At 39.7% G+C, this 16,978-nt stretch overlaps 1 protein-coding gene across 1 annotated transcript in view; it reads left to right on the forward strand.

Moving 5' to 3' along the window:
• Nucleotides 1-16,978, forward strand: part of CRYL1 (crystallin lambda 1) — a 42,533-nt gene that overhangs the window by 9,817 nt on the left and 15,738 nt on the right. Inside the window, exons 4-5 of the mRNA XM_015852166.3 lie at nt 8,514-8,675; nt 11,782-11,976. Coding sequence (XP_015707652.2) covers nt 8,514-8,675; nt 11,782-11,976 — 357 coding nt within the window. The remainder of the gene's footprint in view (nt 1-8,513; nt 8,676-11,781; nt 11,977-16,978) is intronic.

Here is a 16,978-nt window from a genome sequence, read left to right on the forward strand (position 1 = left end):
TTACCTCTGCTGAGTTTAATATGCAAATTTATTGTCTATTCATTCAATCTTATCTTAGTGATAATCTTAGGGCGCATCTTATATTCCCTTACTCCTTCTGCTGCTACTGAACACATAGTTGTTAAACATATGTATAAATGAAGTAGCTGCAGTGTGCCAATGGAGAACGAGCCTTAAGTGTGAAATGCTGTTGGTGGTGTTTGTCTTGTCAGTTTCAAACTGTAGCATAAACTTTTGGCTTGAAACAAAGTGTTATCAAATAGGTAATGTAAGCAGGGAAATTATTTAACTATGTTTAAATTTGTTCTTTTGGGATAGGGGTGGGAGGGGAAATGGATATAAAAGAATTCTTATTCTAAGCTCATAGCCTTATTTCAGCCATGAACTGACTACCTTCTCACTGAACCTTACTGAACTTCTGAAACTTGACCAAGTAAAGATTTGAACCTGGGAGGACAAGATGGAACAATTGTAACTCACAGGGCAAGTGTATTGACCTTTTTATTGGTTACTTAAAAACATCATTTGTGTTGATCTTGGTTGAATATAGAGGGCTTAATTTTCTGGTCCAATGATAAAATCCTACTGATTAACTTGTCAGAAGACTTCCATGAGATCTGCATTTCTTTGCACTAGATCTCAGTTGGTTAAATCTTAATTTCTTTTCAATTTCGATCTTAATAGAGCAAGTCCATTCGCAATTTAAAAAAAAAAAAAGCCTTGGTCTTTGTGCTCTTTGAGTGAATTCTTGTACTGGGCCTCCTATTTATTTTTATTTTTTATTTTATTTATTTTTGTGGGAACTTTAGTAGCATTAATGTAGATCCAGAAGTGAAAAAGATGCAAGGAATAGTTAGAAGGACTGAGAAAAAAATCGGAACAGTAGCATCACAACCTCCTGCAAACAGGGTATGATTTGTGTATTGGTTTATCTTCACTGTCCTGGATGTTTTTTATGAAGCATCTTGTTTTAATGATTTGGTGTGCTTTATGTCATCTGCAGAAGGAAATCTCTCTTTTTTTCTCTAAAACACGAGTATTCACTCAGAAAATGATCAAAGTAATAGTTTCCCGTCTTAGAGTTTTACTGAGCTACTTAGAAAGCAGATGGAAGTCTCTTACCACAATGCTATTAAAATAAAAGCACAACTTTTTATGCTTTTCTCTTTTATTTCTGTTACTGAACTCTTCCAAAATTTATTAGCTCACATAGGAGGATGGAATGACTGGTTGTTGGTAAGATCTTATGTTTGATACTTGAGCTTTTGTGTACTCTGGCATCAAGCAGGAGAATGACTTGGCTCTAAGGGCAGTGCTTGCAATGAGCTGCAGGGCTTGGCAGGGTCATTGATGGGCCTGGGGGGCTGCAGAGGGGGGTGCTTGCTGAGCCATGGGTTGAAGGTAACCTTAGATGACTGCTCCTGTGGAAAGGAGTTGTAATCCTCACAGTATGAGGTATTTATCCTTCTACCTTCTTATTGCCCTCTGTATAAAATGCCCTAAAGGAGGCAGGTTTTTCTGTGTGTGTATAGATTGTTTACTTTAAGAAGGGAGGGTCTCCTCTTGTTCCCCATTACATCTGCCAATTCTTTTGAACTGGTGACGATAGCACTAACAGATGTTTTAGGTTGCTTTCCTTTAGATCTTCCTGTCTATTTTATCCCCCCCCCCCCTTTCCCCCAGTCAGAAAAACAGAGTTACCACCTTAAAAAAACAAATAAAAAAAAATCCCAACAACTGTCAAAAAGACTGGAGGTGCCTTACAATGGGCTATTAGTGCTTACCTGGGAGACTTGACAGTAGGTGTCTCTTGTGTCCTGTCATAAAATAGTTTTTGATTGATACCAGTTTCTACCATTGTTTTTACTTTTCTGATGGCTTCCAAGGACTCCTTTACTTCTGGTAATGGGTAAATATATGCAAACAGCTATGTGCAGGGATGCCTACTGTTGCCCTGAACCTGTAGGGTAAAAGACAATCCTGATTTGGAAGCTGTGTTAATACCTATGTAAATGAAAAGCTGCTGCAAGGCAGAGTGTTCAAGCATTTCAGCAACACGGTTTCTTTGGGTCTGCTATCTGATCAGCTTGGAGCACTGGACAAACAAGCATGTGTCTGTTTGATCTCAGTTGGGCAAATGTAACCTTAGGCTTGGTTTTACCTTATCTAGTTTAAACACCAATCTTGAGGCAGCAGTTGAGTTTCAGCTTCTGAAGGAGCTGGTTCTAGGGGTTTTAATCATGGTGCCATCATTGTAGATGTTGGGGGGGGAAAACTGTGATTTTTAGAGGTTGAATGAGTCTGATCACAAACACCTGCTGTAAAATGCCTTTTTGTCCATGTTTGAATTGAACTGAAAAACGGTGTTTGATTAAGCAGCTTGCTCATGTCACTTCTGTGATGCTGTTACTGAATGGACTCTTCAAAACTTGCTACTGTTCACTCCTGTTGTGCCTCTGTGTGTATCAACTGGTGTTACTGACCACTGCAGATTTGAAAACAGTCTTCATTGCTGTAATTGTCATCTTGCCCAGCCGTTAACCCTACTCCTCATGTTCTTTCAGTGTTCCCTGGTCTCCTTTCAAGAGCTACGTTTCCACTGTCTTTCTTAGATTTCTTCCCCTGGTACTTTTTTCTGCTTTTCAGATTGGTTGGGATCACAGTAAAAGAAAAGAGATCTGATTCTTTGAAATGGGATGTGGGGAGGAGAGTGTCCATCAACCTTATGTTAAGATCTTGTTGCCCTTCCCTAAAGGGACAAAAAAGATGCTCATTACTCCTACAGCAGCCTCATCATCTTGTCTATCCATCCCTTGAAAGCTTTGCAGGATACAGCAACCTCTTGGAAAATGGTTGTCTTCATTGTGTGATACTGATACTAGTTGAGGCAAAAGTTCCCTTCATTGGTTTGCATTTAAAAAACAAAACAAAAAACCTGAAAACAATATTCTCCTGCTCCCAAAAGCTCTGAAATCTTCAAGCTTTGACTCTGATTTAGGTAATGTAGTTCTGTTTTCCCAGCACCTGCTATTTTGTGCAAACTAAAAGTTGAACAGACACTTGTAATTAAGTCAGTTGTCCTGAACAGCATACGACGACAGTAACTTGATAATATACTGTTCTAGTTCTTAGCAGGGTATGTTGCTGAACTGTAGGAAAGTACAAAATGTTTCCATCTAAATGCTAGATTCCACCTCACTGTAATGGTATTTATTTGTACGGTATCATGTGGTAGAAAGTCTTTTGTGTCAGTCAAGAGCTAGTGATTTGGGAAGCATCAAATTTCCTCCTAGTATGAACTCAGTCAAGACACCAAAGAAGTTATTTTACTGGAGCTGAGGTCAGTTATAGCCACAAATCTGCTTTTAAAGTTACCATTTTTATAGGTATCTCAACTGGTGGCAGGGTGGGCCCCTCAGAAGTGACTCACCTGTTGGCTCTTCAGTTACAGCCCTGCTGTTCTCAGCCTTCTTTTACCCTGGGCTTACAGGGATACCAGTTTGGGTTCAGTTTCAGGGGACAGAAAAAAAAAGACTTGACTGCCCAGGTTGTGTTGTTTGTTTGAGGGTAACTGGAATTGTTTCATATCTAAGGAGTCTTTTGTCTAACACGTTTTGTTAGTGATTGGGTATTTGAACGTGTACTTAAAACATATTTTTTGGAGGAAGCTGTGTACTGGGTGTTTGGAATGCATATCTGCAGGGGGGATAGGGGCTGACACCCTGTTGGTGTTTTGTTCCCTGGCTTATATCCTGCTTGTCTGGGTTCCTGCTCCTTCTCTGTGCATTTCAGGGTCAGTCTCCCTTGATCTTGCCCCTTGCAGTTGTGCAGAGCCAGGTACTCCCCGGTGGTCTTAGCAGCTGTAGGTTCAGGTTGTAGTGTTTATATATAACATAAGTGTTATAAGAGTCATTTGGCTGTTTTTAGTCTTTATTCTAACATTCAGAGTTCTGACACCACTCTGAAAGGTGGCCAATAGCCTGGAGCTTTGCTCAGTGACAGCTGTGTGTGTCTGTACTGTGTCCCAAACCCAACTGATGGGTGTGCATGAATCTTCTGTCAAGTGGCAGTCCTTACCTTTACCCTTAGGTGAGCTTAAAAGCACTCCCTAAAAGGAGACTGAAATAAATATGCCATCTTTGCAGTCTGAATTTGTGCTTTCTTATTTGACACCTTACTCTAGTTGATGTACTTAATCAAGTAGTTGCTTGTCTCTATTTGGGGACTGCAGAACAAAGTGTGGAATAATCTTGAAATCAAAAGCTGTGAAGCCCTTGAACCCTCCTGGCTTTTGTCATCCTCAAAGTGGAGAGAGATTAAGACCAAGCTAATGACTTGGTTCTTTTCACTTTTGTAACATCTTTGCACTGCATGTTATTTCCTAGGTTTTCCTATTGCTTGTTCAAAACAAACCAAGCTTGCAGCTTTCCAAGACCTGCACTGCAATCCTGCCTCTTACCTTCTACTTGTTCTCTGAGCAGTCTGTTAATACCCTATCACTATGGCCACTTCCACTGTTTACTGATTTGTGAAGTCAAAAAACATGTAGGCAATCACAGTACTTGACCTGCAGAATATTGAGTGTCACTTGGGAAGGGATAAGCAGTGAATGGGAGGTTCCTACTTTACTTCTATATAAAAATGTTGATGAACGTACATCTCATAGAGGCTGAACTTGCGGAGAATACTCCTATCAACATGCATGGATGGGAACTGGAGAAGGCATGGAGGAGAGCAGCTGAAATGATTGAGGGCCTGGAACTCCTTCAAAGAAAGCACCACTTGCTGAAGTTTCCTGCCACAGGAAGTTGTGGTTATGCTCATATCAACAGATTCACAGAATCATAGGGCCTGGAAGGGACCTCTGGAGATCATCCAGTTCAAGCCCCTGCTGAAGCAGTTTCCTTAGAGTAGGTTGCTCAGAAAATTCCTGTAGTAATTAGGCAGAACTCAACTCTCTGAGATGTATTCGTGTTATTTGGTGTAGGGCGGATATCACCCTGCCATATTTTAGACCATTCATCTTCTAAGCTGCTTTCTGGAGTCAAATGTTGCTTTTTATTATTTACATTATTTTCATTGTTATTATTTGTTAAATAATGTGAATTAATGGCATTTGACTGTACAGGCACTTGCTGCAGTTAAAAGAACTGTTTCAAGATCTTCAAAATCTTTCAAGATGTTAAAAGATCTGTTTCATTTAACTAAATTTCCAAATCTCTTGTTCAGATCTCTTTCATCTTCTGTCCTTAAAAGATTAAGCTATTTAGTATTTAGTTTTACCTGTATCTTTATGTAGGTGTATGCAAATCAGGCTTTGTTTTAAAAATATATCCTTCTATAGTGATTTGATAAGTTGGCAATAGAAGAGCTATGCCTCAAGACTTTTCCCTTTTTTAGTCAGTTTTAGCTGTAGAAGATAAAATTATTTGTATAAAGGGATTGGGTGCTGAAAAGCTGTTTTCTGAGACATAGATGTCTCTCTGCTTTTTGTTTCTTAATTCTGAGAAGATATTTGTATTCCCAAAAGCTGACAGTCTGTTTCAGTGTGCACTTTTTGTGTCCCAGGAGTGCTGGTTGGGTCTGGCCTGTGGGGGAACTTAGTGCCCTAAAGGCTTCTTGTGATGTCTACATACAAGGTTTGTATGACACCTGGCCCTGGAGAGTGTTCTTTGAAGTGCCTCAAAGCTGACAGCTACATCACAACACTGAGAGCACTTAGAGTGCTGTAAGTGCAGTGTATAAATACAGGAATGGAGCCAGAGTTCGTGGCGTGTTTGGAGATCCTCACTTAAGTGCTTCAAGGTGAAGAGTGTGTTTGTAGTAGTCAGAGTGGATATGGCCTCTAAGCAGCTCACCTGCTGTTGAAGCTCTGAGTTCATTGCAGACTGAGAAGACAGAAATCAAGAGAGTGATTTTCTGTCTTAGTCACGGTTTGGGCTATGGGACTTCACTGCTGTCAAGTGGCTCAGTGCTGCTCCCAACAACAGTGTTGTGAGATGTTGTAAAAGGATGTTGCTGAATGGCTGGTAATATTGGCCTTTTTTTTTGTGTCAGGATAAATGCTGGGATTTCAGTTCATGCTGTTGTGCCTGTGCTGCTTTTTTAGTACTGTTGTGTTGCATTTGGTGCATTTACTTACAGTGGTGTTGCAGTGCTTTGCTTCAGGCAATGCTTTACTTCTTAACCACACAGGGCTGGTAAACACATAGTCTTGGCAGCAAGTCTAATTGCCAATGCAAGGAGAAGGAGGATGTTCTGCAAGGAAGTGTTTTGGGGAGTGTTTCCTAGAGGGAGGTGGATTGCTTCCTTGGTGTGTCCAAGAGTAGATGGGAAGAATCTGGGAAGATGCCAGCATCTAGTGGAAGTAAATGAAGTTACTGTGCTCAGATGAGCATGGGTGTGTGTGGGAGTGCAGATGGCGTGGTGGAAAGAGCCTGTTCAAAACCACTTGACTTAAACAGATAAAACTTCTAAGCTTTATGTGTACTGGCATTTATTCAAGGGGCTGTGTCATATGAGGGCAGATTCTCTTTAGGGGTGGCTAGACTCCGTCTGGGTATGGGTGGATGTGGTCTGGTTTGTGCTTATCTTTGTACAGTACATTCAGAGTTCGTAGGATGGTCAATCAGCTGCTGAATGTTTCCTGAGCATATCATTAGACAGCTTAATACCTGTTGTCTTTAAGTTGATAGTAGAACATAATTATTCCAGGAAGTGGGTTTTAAAAATTAACAGCTGTTGTGTTCTGATCAGGCTTTTAAAGGTGTCTGATAAAGTCAAAGTCAGGTTAGTAGCAGCCTTGTTCAGGCGCTTAAGCCTCAGAATAAAGGTGTATTGTTTGCTGCACATGAGAAGTGCCATCCTGCCTACAAAAAAGGCACAGGAATATTCAGTGTCACTTAAAATGCATTGAGGTGTGAGCTAACCTTCTTAGCACTGATTCTTTGAGAGAGACTGTGGTGGCTTTAAAGCCGTATCTTATCTTTGTTTGATCTTCTTTTTCTCAGGGTAAGCAGGATAGCTTCAGACCTCTCTGGGCTCCAGAACTGACAGTGAGTGAGGTTCCTGTTTAATAGGTTGTTTAGAGCTTCATTTTCCCTCTGTTCTTAAGGGAATTGGTTTCTCTGAGAAAATAATTGCATGCTTGATGAGGATAGAAACCTCTTTGCAGTGGTCCAACAACACGAATACAATTGTGATGCTATATGAGAAACTTCAAGCAAATGGCCCATTCAGAAGCCTTGCGTAATCGTGGCAGGTTTGAGTTTCCAGCAGATTTGACTTTGCCTTTTTGATTATCATCTGATGTGAGAGGAGGCTTAGAGTTTCAAGCTCTCAATAAGCCTATTCAGTGTGACCCTTTTATTAGCCTGAACAGTATCTGCAGAATTCTCTTCATCTTTGGCTTTACTAAAAGAAACTATTTAAACTTAACTAACAAGCAGGGATCCTGGAATTAGGAGCAGAGTATCACTTTGTTTTGATAAGGCCATCTATTACTTTGGGCTCTATCTGGAGTTCTTAAATGACCCTGTTTATCTTTTCTGCATCATGGAACTTTTAGTTCTGTCCCATGCAACTTGCTTATATCCTAATAAGGCTTAAAATTGTTTTTAACCCTTTTGTTCTGGCCCTGGGCATTCCTGTCTGATTTAGTATAACAGGAAGGGTGGAATAAAAGGCTGATAGATGGAGGGAAAAGGTAGGTATTGTCTGTGTGTTTTAAGGGGAAAGCTGGAGTCTTGGAAGTTTGGAATTCTGTTTGGATTTTCTTGAAAAACAAACCCAACCAAACAAAACCAAAGAATCCAAGCAGGCTGGCCTTGTCCTGGTCAGATGGAAGTAATTCCTGTTGATTCTGGGATCTTCTGTTTTCCCACCCTCACTGCTCTCCTTCAGGCAGCTCCTGGGGGTAACTATTAACATTCTAGAGATTGAGTCTGGCTGTTGGCTCATACCTGTGAAATTTCACACTGCAGTTCTGCGGAGCTGAAATAGGTTGAATATTTTTTTGAGTATGGCAGGTATTTTAGTGCAGACTCTTACAGTTGGTATTCTTTGCCATAGTTCTGGGAACTGTAGGTTTGTCTTCTTTTGAGCTACGTATGTTCTTTTTTGTCTTGTCTGAAAAAGAATACAGCCTTACCTCATTTGATGTTCTCTTAAAAACGGCCAAAAACAATGATGAAAAACAGGTGGTCTTCCTCCCTACCGTCTTACATCAGTGCATCAGTAGAAGTCTATACTGTATGCAAACCAGAACAGTCTGTTCAGTCTCCAGTGGTGTGTGGTCATCTCTTTTCTGCTGTAGAGAACCTCCTGGGCTTTCCCTTCCATTGTATGTAGGAAGATCTTTTTGTGTTGTGGCTTACTGGTGTATCCATGCTGAATTAAAACTGGTGGTTTGTATGAAGTTCTTATATTTTTGTTTGGGTCACTGAAGCCTGAAATGCATGGATAAGTGCTACTAATAGAAGTCTACCAATACTGTTTTTATGTTCTTATTTCAGGAATGTACTCCCGAGAACCTGGAACTGAAAAAGAAGATTTTCAGTCAGTTAGATCTCATTGTTGATGACAATGTTATCTTGAGCAGCTCAACCTCTTGTCTCTTACCCAGCAAGTTGTTCACTGGCCTTAAACATGTTAAGCAGTGTATTGTGTCTCATCCTGTAAGTATGATGGAGTGTGTTGTTCTTATAGTGGTATTAGAGGTATTTAATTTAACAGCATCTCAAGTTATTTCTTGCATACTAAGAGAGTCTGAAGGATATTTTGAGTGCTTTTTTGCCATTGTTAGTATACAGGGCCCAGATTTTCAGTAATGCTTTAGTTTAGTCATTCTGTGAGCAACAGCATATGCTAAGTCAACCATATGCGTGTATGCTTTGTATTGCTAGCTCAAGATACTTACCATTTGAATTACTGTGCTGATGTTGTATTATCTCAGCAACTGGGCCTACAAAGTACAGGGAGTCTGTGTTTTGTGGACCAACCTGTAAAATTCCCTGTGCTCTTTTCACAGTGCTGCTTTACTGTAATATCTCTACAGCAACCTGTAGCCTAGTGCTGCAGTGTCAAAACACTTGATCTGTTCCTTTTTGACACCCTTCTGCCACTGCCATTGTGGCTTGCGGTGACTGATCAGAAGGATTCTGTCCAAATAATTTACTTTTTTTAAATCCTCTTCTAATTAAAAGAAAGAAGAAAAAAAAAAAAAAAAGATCATAGAATGTCTTTGGTTGGAAGGGACCTCAAGGGTCATCAAGTTCCAGCCCTCCTGCTACAGGCAGGGCTGCCAGATGCTAGATCAACTATTAGATCAGATTGCTCAGGGCGCCACCCAACCTGGCCCCATCCAGCTACTTCCAGGGACAGAGAATCCACAACCTCCCTGGGTAACCAGTTCCAGCACCTCACCACTCTCTCAGAAAAGAGCCTCTCTCTGAAACCTAAATTACCTTTCTTTTAGTTTAAAACCATTCTCCCTTGTCCTATCACTATCTACCCATGTAAAAAGGTGATTTCCCTCATGTTTAAAAACTCCCTTTAAAAATGTTGGTTTTAGGTGGTTTTATTTGTGGCCTTGCTGACATCATGGGGAATGGTGGCTGAAGGAAGTTAGCAGTTCAAAAAGATGCTGTGAAAAAAAAAGTGTGGAATCAGATATTCTAGAAAGACAAAACCTGAAGTAGTAAAGGCTCTGGCATAGGTGAGCTTGTTTAGGGGAAGTGAAATGAAAGGCCATAAGGGGGGTAGGAGCTAATCACTTTGCTTCACATGACAGGCTTAAGAACTGGAAGAAAAAAAAAAAAATAACATGTCACAGCTGTATAATAAAAATGCACACAATCCTTACAGGCACAGCTATATTCTGCAGCCATTCTTGGGCCTTCTTTCCACAGCATTTATTTCTTGACTACTATGTCAGCCCAATAGGTGACACAGCCAGAAACATGGAGCTAGAGAAGACTGAGCTGTTGAGTGGAGTTCTTTGCTATAAAGGAAACCATATAATCCATTGGCCTTGAAAGATACTGAACTCTCTTTGTTACATTCTTTATTATGGTTATTTTACATGACTGCTTCTATGTGTAGTTGTTCTTCTCTTCCATTTTGGTCTTATTAACAGTCCATTAAAATTCATTTGTTATTTGTTTAGAGTGTGTAGCTTTGTCACTTCTCTTGTCTAACTCTGTGTTTACCTTATCCCTTCTTATCTTTCATTTTGTTAGGCTGTGTAAGGTAAACTCTTCTGCTCCCTTAAGAATGCCTTGGCATTTTACGTTTCCCTTCTAATTTTTAGAAATCTTGTCCTCCCTTCCCTATAAATTCAATCTGCTTTACCACTTCTGTTTTTTTTTACCAACACGTACTATCTACTTGTACAAAAACTGTCCTTCTCAGTTCCCTCGGCATGCTTGTTAACAAACCCATGCATTCGCTGTGCCAAGTCCACGAAATAGAATATTTCAATAAGATCTCTGTCAGAAGTAATCTTGGAAGAGATTTGTATTAGCCTCAGTCTTGCTTAAGCATTTACCTGTCTTCCTTCTGATGAGATACTGCAGCGTACCTACAAGTTAGAAAAGCCTTCAGAGAGCTTCTTGGTGCTTGTAGTGCTTCAGGCCTTGCTGAATTGCCTGGCACCTCTATGTCTGTAATGGCATCTGTCACACCACAGAGCTTTGTGGTGGCACTGCCAAAGAGAATGAAATCTGTTACATTGGTTAGGGCAGACATGAACATGCAGCAGGTCATGTACCAGTCAGACATAAAAAGAAACTTGTAGATACTGAAGAGAGAGGAGCAAATAAAACCAGCAACCCAGAGGAAGGGTTGCTTGCATGTTGCTGTGGTTAAGTCTTGTATTTACATTTACATAAGTGGAGCTGAGAGCAGTTGTCCATAAAGGAGCATGGTGAAATAATCACTGCTTAAGTGCCATCCTTTAAATGTGAATGTTACTTTTGGTAGTCACTTAATCATTAGTTACATATGTCTGTTACTTGGAAATGGGTACAAGAAGCCATAAGCTTTAAGATGGTGGTATAATGACTACTGCTTCTGAAAGGAGGAAGCAGTGTCTACTGCCAGTGATACCACCCTGAAGAACATAGAGGCGTTCCTAGGATGTTGTTTAGAATATTTTGTTTATAGCTCCAGAAATATATTACGTGTAGGTCTTGATCTGATGAGAAATTGAATTTGGGGAGAGGCAGGGAGGGGGATAGTATTTGGTTTTTTGCTTTTTTTAATAGCAGGTGCAGTGTTTGAAGGTAACCTGTTCTAAGGCTTTTTGGAAAATATGTTTTATGTGATATCTACTAATATGGTGTGTGTGTGTGTGTGTATGTATGTGTATATATATATATAGAGAGAGAGAGAGGGAGAGCTGGAATAGTTTTGCTATAGATTTCCTAAATATCATCTAAAAGGAAATGCCTTGTTTCTTTAGGGAAGATGGTTGTTTTACAACAAAGAACAGTCTGAATATTGGGAAAAGATCCATTAATTAAAGTCAGTATAAAGTCTTCTAGTGCTGTTTGGGTACTCTTCTTCTTACTGTAGCTCCATAAACTTTGCTAGGTTTAACCATAGAAGATCAGTTTAATTTTACTATTTTCAAAACTGAATTGGTGAATTCACTCATACTCTAAAGACCAGACTTGTTTACTGGAAAATATCTTTATTAGTAGATAGCTATAAAGATGCTTTATATCAACTTATTCTTAGTCTGTTGATTCTTGACATTCTTCTCTTGTGTTTCTTCTTTAGGTAAATCCACCTTACTTTGTGCCACTGGTTGAAATTGTTCCACATCCAGAAACAGATCCTTCTGTCACAGAGAGAACGTACGCTCTGATGAAGAAGATTGGACAATCGCCTGTCAAATTAAACAGAGAAATTGAGGGGTTTGTTCTGAATCGACTCCAGTATGCAGTGATAAGTGAAGCCTGGAGACTTGTGGGTGTATGTACATGTTTTTTTTTCCAGTTTCTACACACACTTATTTTTGTGGAGACACTTGGGATTGTATATTTACATTTCCTATCTGTTTGTCTTTCTTTACTGTACCTTATGTACACAAAAATTAAAATTAGCACATAAATTAAGAGCAGTAAGAAGAGATGTTGGTAATAAATAACAAAGCTTGTGCAAAACAAAGTGATATGATCTTAACAATTCTCCTTTATTCTACTTTCTTTTTAGAATCAGATTTTCAAGATAATGAAAAGAACAATGTTAAAAGCTCTGAAGTCAAAATACTGATTTTCATTTTTTTCTAGGTTGTCTCATTACTTCCTGCTATTTTCTGAATGTTGCTGGCTTATTTTACAGTGATTATGAAATATTTTAAATGGTTTTCTCTTTGGCCTTTAAAGAATTGCACTCAGGTTCAGCAGTTATTCGATACTTGTAGGTAAAGACAGATTTCTCCTCCTTCCATTCTGATGTCTAGTTTAGTATCGTCTATTCGTGTAACTTCATCTTTTCCCACGTTGCATGTTCTATGCTACAAAATCTGATCTTTCATCAGAAGCAGCTGAATTATGACACTGGTAGTATTCTGTTGGGAAGAGGTTGAACTGGCATGAGTATGGCTGGTTTTTCTGTTGAATTTTCTGTTTATTTATTTTCAAGCTGTTCAAAAGAACTGTACTCACAGATGCAGATAAAGATCTGAAACTGAGGTAATAATAACATACAGAGTTTATGGTTGAAAGTGTCTATGTATTTGCTTTTTAATTATGGAAAGATAAGCATGCTTTATGGGCTATTATCAGGGAAAAAAAGGGTGTACTGACGTGAGGTGAACATTTAGTATGAACCTGTGCCTTCAATATAAACCTGTATGGATGACTTTGTGTGGGTGGTATTATGTGAATAGTAAAATAACAGTACTTCAAGCACTGACAGGTAATGATGGTCATCTAAGTTTCCAAGTTGTTCTGTTTTTGTTCAATTTTATTGCATTTGGAGCAAATAACACATTTCAGCTGTAACAAGTTTAGTTTCATTTTCATGATAAAAGTCTAGATGGAAAACAGATATCAAAGGTGTATAGTTTCAGCTGTGTGACTTGAGGCTAAACAGCCCCTTTGATGGAGGGAAATCACCCTAGGTGATCTTCCTGCTGTTCCATTGCCAACACAATCATTTTCATTTTAAGTCATATACTTTTGTTTCTTTCAAAGTGAGGAAAAGCAGATTTCTGGGTTTGGACTTCTAAGTCACTTTTTAGTCCTTATCACTGGAGGTTAAAATGTTGTGAAAACATCAGCTTTCTGCAACCACTGAGAGCTCCTAAAATTAAAATTTTACTCAGTGTTTATATTTTGTTGCTGTAGAAGTCCACGCTGATTCTTTCTAGTAGCAGAAGTTTTGACTACTTAAAAAACTATGCGTGGAAGTTAATTTCCAGTTTTTATCAGTAGTAATGGTAACAAATGCTGCTTGTCCAGAATGACCCTATTATTAATCTTTCTGTGGTTAGATAGGTAAATCACATATATTAGATTTGGCAATCTAAGGCATCTTGAATACAGAACAAAAGCATGCTTATGAGATTCCAGTGTTCATATTTCTGCTTGAAGCTTTTCTCAGAATTTATTTTCAACATGGTGAGTACTTGGGGAAAAATACATATTGTTGATGGAGAACTGCTATATTTGCACTGTTCTGTATCAATTCACGGATATATAACAAGGTCTAAGTCTGGATATAGATGCCATGTATGAACTAGGAAAGAAACATAGCAGTGGTTTTAAGTGTTTTGAAGCCACTTGAAGTGGTCTTAAATCAGCCTGTTTACGTCAACAACTGTCTGCCTGTGAGGACTTGGAGATAAAACTTGGAAGTTCTCATCTGGGTCCTTGCTCAAATATTTATAGCCATCACAGGGAGAGCAGTCTTACACACATGTGTATGCAAAGATATACTTTCATGACAGTCTATTTCTTTCCCTTTTGTTTTTCAGTCAGCTGATCTTGTTTCATCCTAGGAACTAGTTGAATTTCCTGGTATTTATATGCCATTAAAAGGGTATTGGTGATAAACATGCAGGTACAGCTGTGCTAATAGCATTTATGCTGAAATCTTTATCAAGAATGTACTGCACAGCTTTCAGGATATGTTTTTGTACCTAACTGTAGCTTGGTACTGACAGCTAGCCAGTCCCTCTTTTCTTCAGCAGTGTTGTGATGTGTGAGGGAGGCATGGGGCAGGAGTCACACGACAGGAGAAAGACTCTGATACAAAGCTACAATTGTTGCCTGGTGAGGCACATTTGTACACAGAGCTGTGCAGAAAGCAAGTGCTGCAACCCCAAAGCCTTTACTGCTTGCTCTGAATTCATGCATTAAGTATAACTGCTTACTGGATTGTGCATTGGATTCATCAACTTCTGCCACGTAGGCCAAAGAATAGAAAAGCCAGAAATCTTGGAGCCCTATCAGCAGGTTGGGATTGGGCTCAGTCTCTGCACAATGATCAAATTGTACAGGGGCATGGGTGCTGGAGCAGAGAGCAAAGCATAATCTTCTTATCACAAGAAAGATGCTGAGACTCTGTTCAGAGAAGGGCAATGAAGCAGTGAAGGGTCTGGAGCACAAGGCTTATGGGGAGCGGCAGAGAGAACTGAGATTGAGTATCTCCAGGCTGAACAGGGGAGACCTTATCACTCTCTACAGCTGCCTGAAGGGTGGTTGTGGTGATGAGGGAAATTGGCCTGTTCTCCCATGTAGTCAGCAATAGTACTAGAGGGAATGGCATCAACTTGCACCAGGATATTAAGAAATACTTCTCTGGGAGAGTGGTCAGGTGCTGGAATGGGCTCACCAGGGAGGTGGTGGAGTTGCCATCCCTGAAAGTGTTCAAGGAGCATTTAGTTGTTGTACCGAGGGACAGCGTTTAGTGGGAGATACTGGTGATAGGTGGACAGTTGGACTTGGATAATCTTAGATCTTTTCCAACCTCAGTGATTTTGTGAAATTAGCAATGAGAAACTTGGATATTAGGACACAGTTTGTCTTTGCTAAAGGTGTTGAGATCCCCAAGGGCACGCGTGGGCTGGGATTTTGAACCTGGGCCCAAAAGTGCTGTGAATACAAGGCCTGGCCAAATGTGGGAATGGGAAGTACTGAATTAAAATGGTGAAAAATTAGAAGACCTGGAAATTTGGATACCAACTGTAGGAAAGGGAAAGAATGAAGATAGATTTGGAGGCATGAAAAGAGTACAGTTGGATGCTGAGAATTGTGTCCAGATAGATAGTTTGGAAAGTGGTTTTAAGGATAAGAAGTTTAACTTTACAATAACTTAGTAAGAAAAGCTATAGATTCACTTATAGACCTAAAAGTAGGAATTCAAGCAAATGCTCTCCTTTGAAGCAAGAGTGCTGCAATGAGGTGTTTCATTTTGGATCTCAGTTGGTCTTCTGTGCGACAAGATGTTAATAATATATAAGGTAGGGGTTTAAAGGCATAGTTATGGTGCTCCATAAAAAAAGAGATACCACAAAAGGAAGTTCTGAGGCCCAGAGAGAAAAATAGTGTTGATCCTAAGGGGTTCTTACTGGGTGAAATGTGTGAGAGTGTCATGAAAGAATACAGGGCCAACAAAATAAGGAGATGTGAATGGTGCAGGACAACAGATTCCTTCAGATTCAGACATGATGAAATAGAAGGAGAGACCCGGTAGAGGGATCTAGGAGAAAAGTCATATGCTTTGAATGACAGGACTGGAAAAAGATCTGATCAGGGTGTGGATCAAAGGGAAGTGATTGAAGCGATAGGGAAGAAAAGGGTGTAACAAGTTCTTCTGAGGGAGAGCAAATGTATTAGTAGCAAGCAGAGAAAAAGGACAGGATCTTGGGAGATTCAGAAGATAAAATGTCAGATCTGGAGATGGAATCTGTGGTCAGCAGAGTCCAGGATAACTCAACAGGCATGTTGCAGTTACTTGGGGAATGTGGTGAATCGGTAGCAACAGAAAAAATATTTTTGTCCATGTTGTGTTTTATATTATGACGTGCCAAGTCAGTGACAGAAGTTGAGATACAGGTGTGACTCACAGATGTTAAAGGCTGTTGATTAAAACCAAGCAGGTTGGTCAGGGCCTAAAGGAGAGGTGGAGGCTGCAGAACCACCACAGGCTTGTGGAAGGGAGAACTGGGCCCCTGTCTCGTGAGGAGCACCAGCATAATACTGCAGGATAATACTGTAGTGTCACAGCTGGTTAAAATCTCCAGGAATGTGGGATTGAGGAATATGAGCGATGTCATAAGAAGCCTGAAGTATCCTGATATAGTCTGGATCCTGATGTTTGACTGGCCATTGGAATTGCTGAGGATTTTGTTAGATTTTCTTTTAGATTAAGTCCTTTAATTCTGTAGCTGTGAAAGTCAGCTTCTGTTGAACAGGGTTTTAATTAACATACATCCTCTTCCCTTTGAGCAGTGCTTAAGGACAAGGCTTGCAAGAATGGTTGTGCAGAGGATGAAAAATCCCCTTAGGAGGATTGTTTCACACCTAGATTTACTGAAACAGTGTTGGAAGACTTCCTTGCTTATTTCTTAGCATAAACACCAATCCCTGTGGAAGACACCTTGCTGACCTTGCACCCACCCTGCTGATTCATTCCACCAACTTATGATCTCTTGAACATAAGTGGGAGTAGTCATCCCCTAGGGGAAGACAGTCAAACTTGTTTCTCATTTATGTGTTTTTTATTTCTGAACAGAAAAAAGTAAAGCACTTTTCTTTAAGAGAGTCTGCATGGCAAAGAAAAGGTGAGCTCACGTGTAAGAATAGTAGGAGATTATATTATCAGAAGAAGGGAATATTTCTTTTTTTTCGATTGAAAACTAATTTACATTGATTCTAAAATATTTCAAGAGTTTCATTTTGAGCCTGTTTACTTCAAGAAAAAAAATGCTATAAACATAATACTAACTGCTACTGTGGTTCACCGC

This window comes from Coturnix japonica, chromosome 1 (assembly GCF_054131305.1).
Source record: "Coturnix japonica strain WE chromosome 1, WE-NBRP24, whole genome shotgun sequence".
Taxonomy (NCBI): domain Eukaryota; kingdom Metazoa; phylum Chordata; class Aves; order Galliformes; family Phasianidae; genus Coturnix; species Coturnix japonica.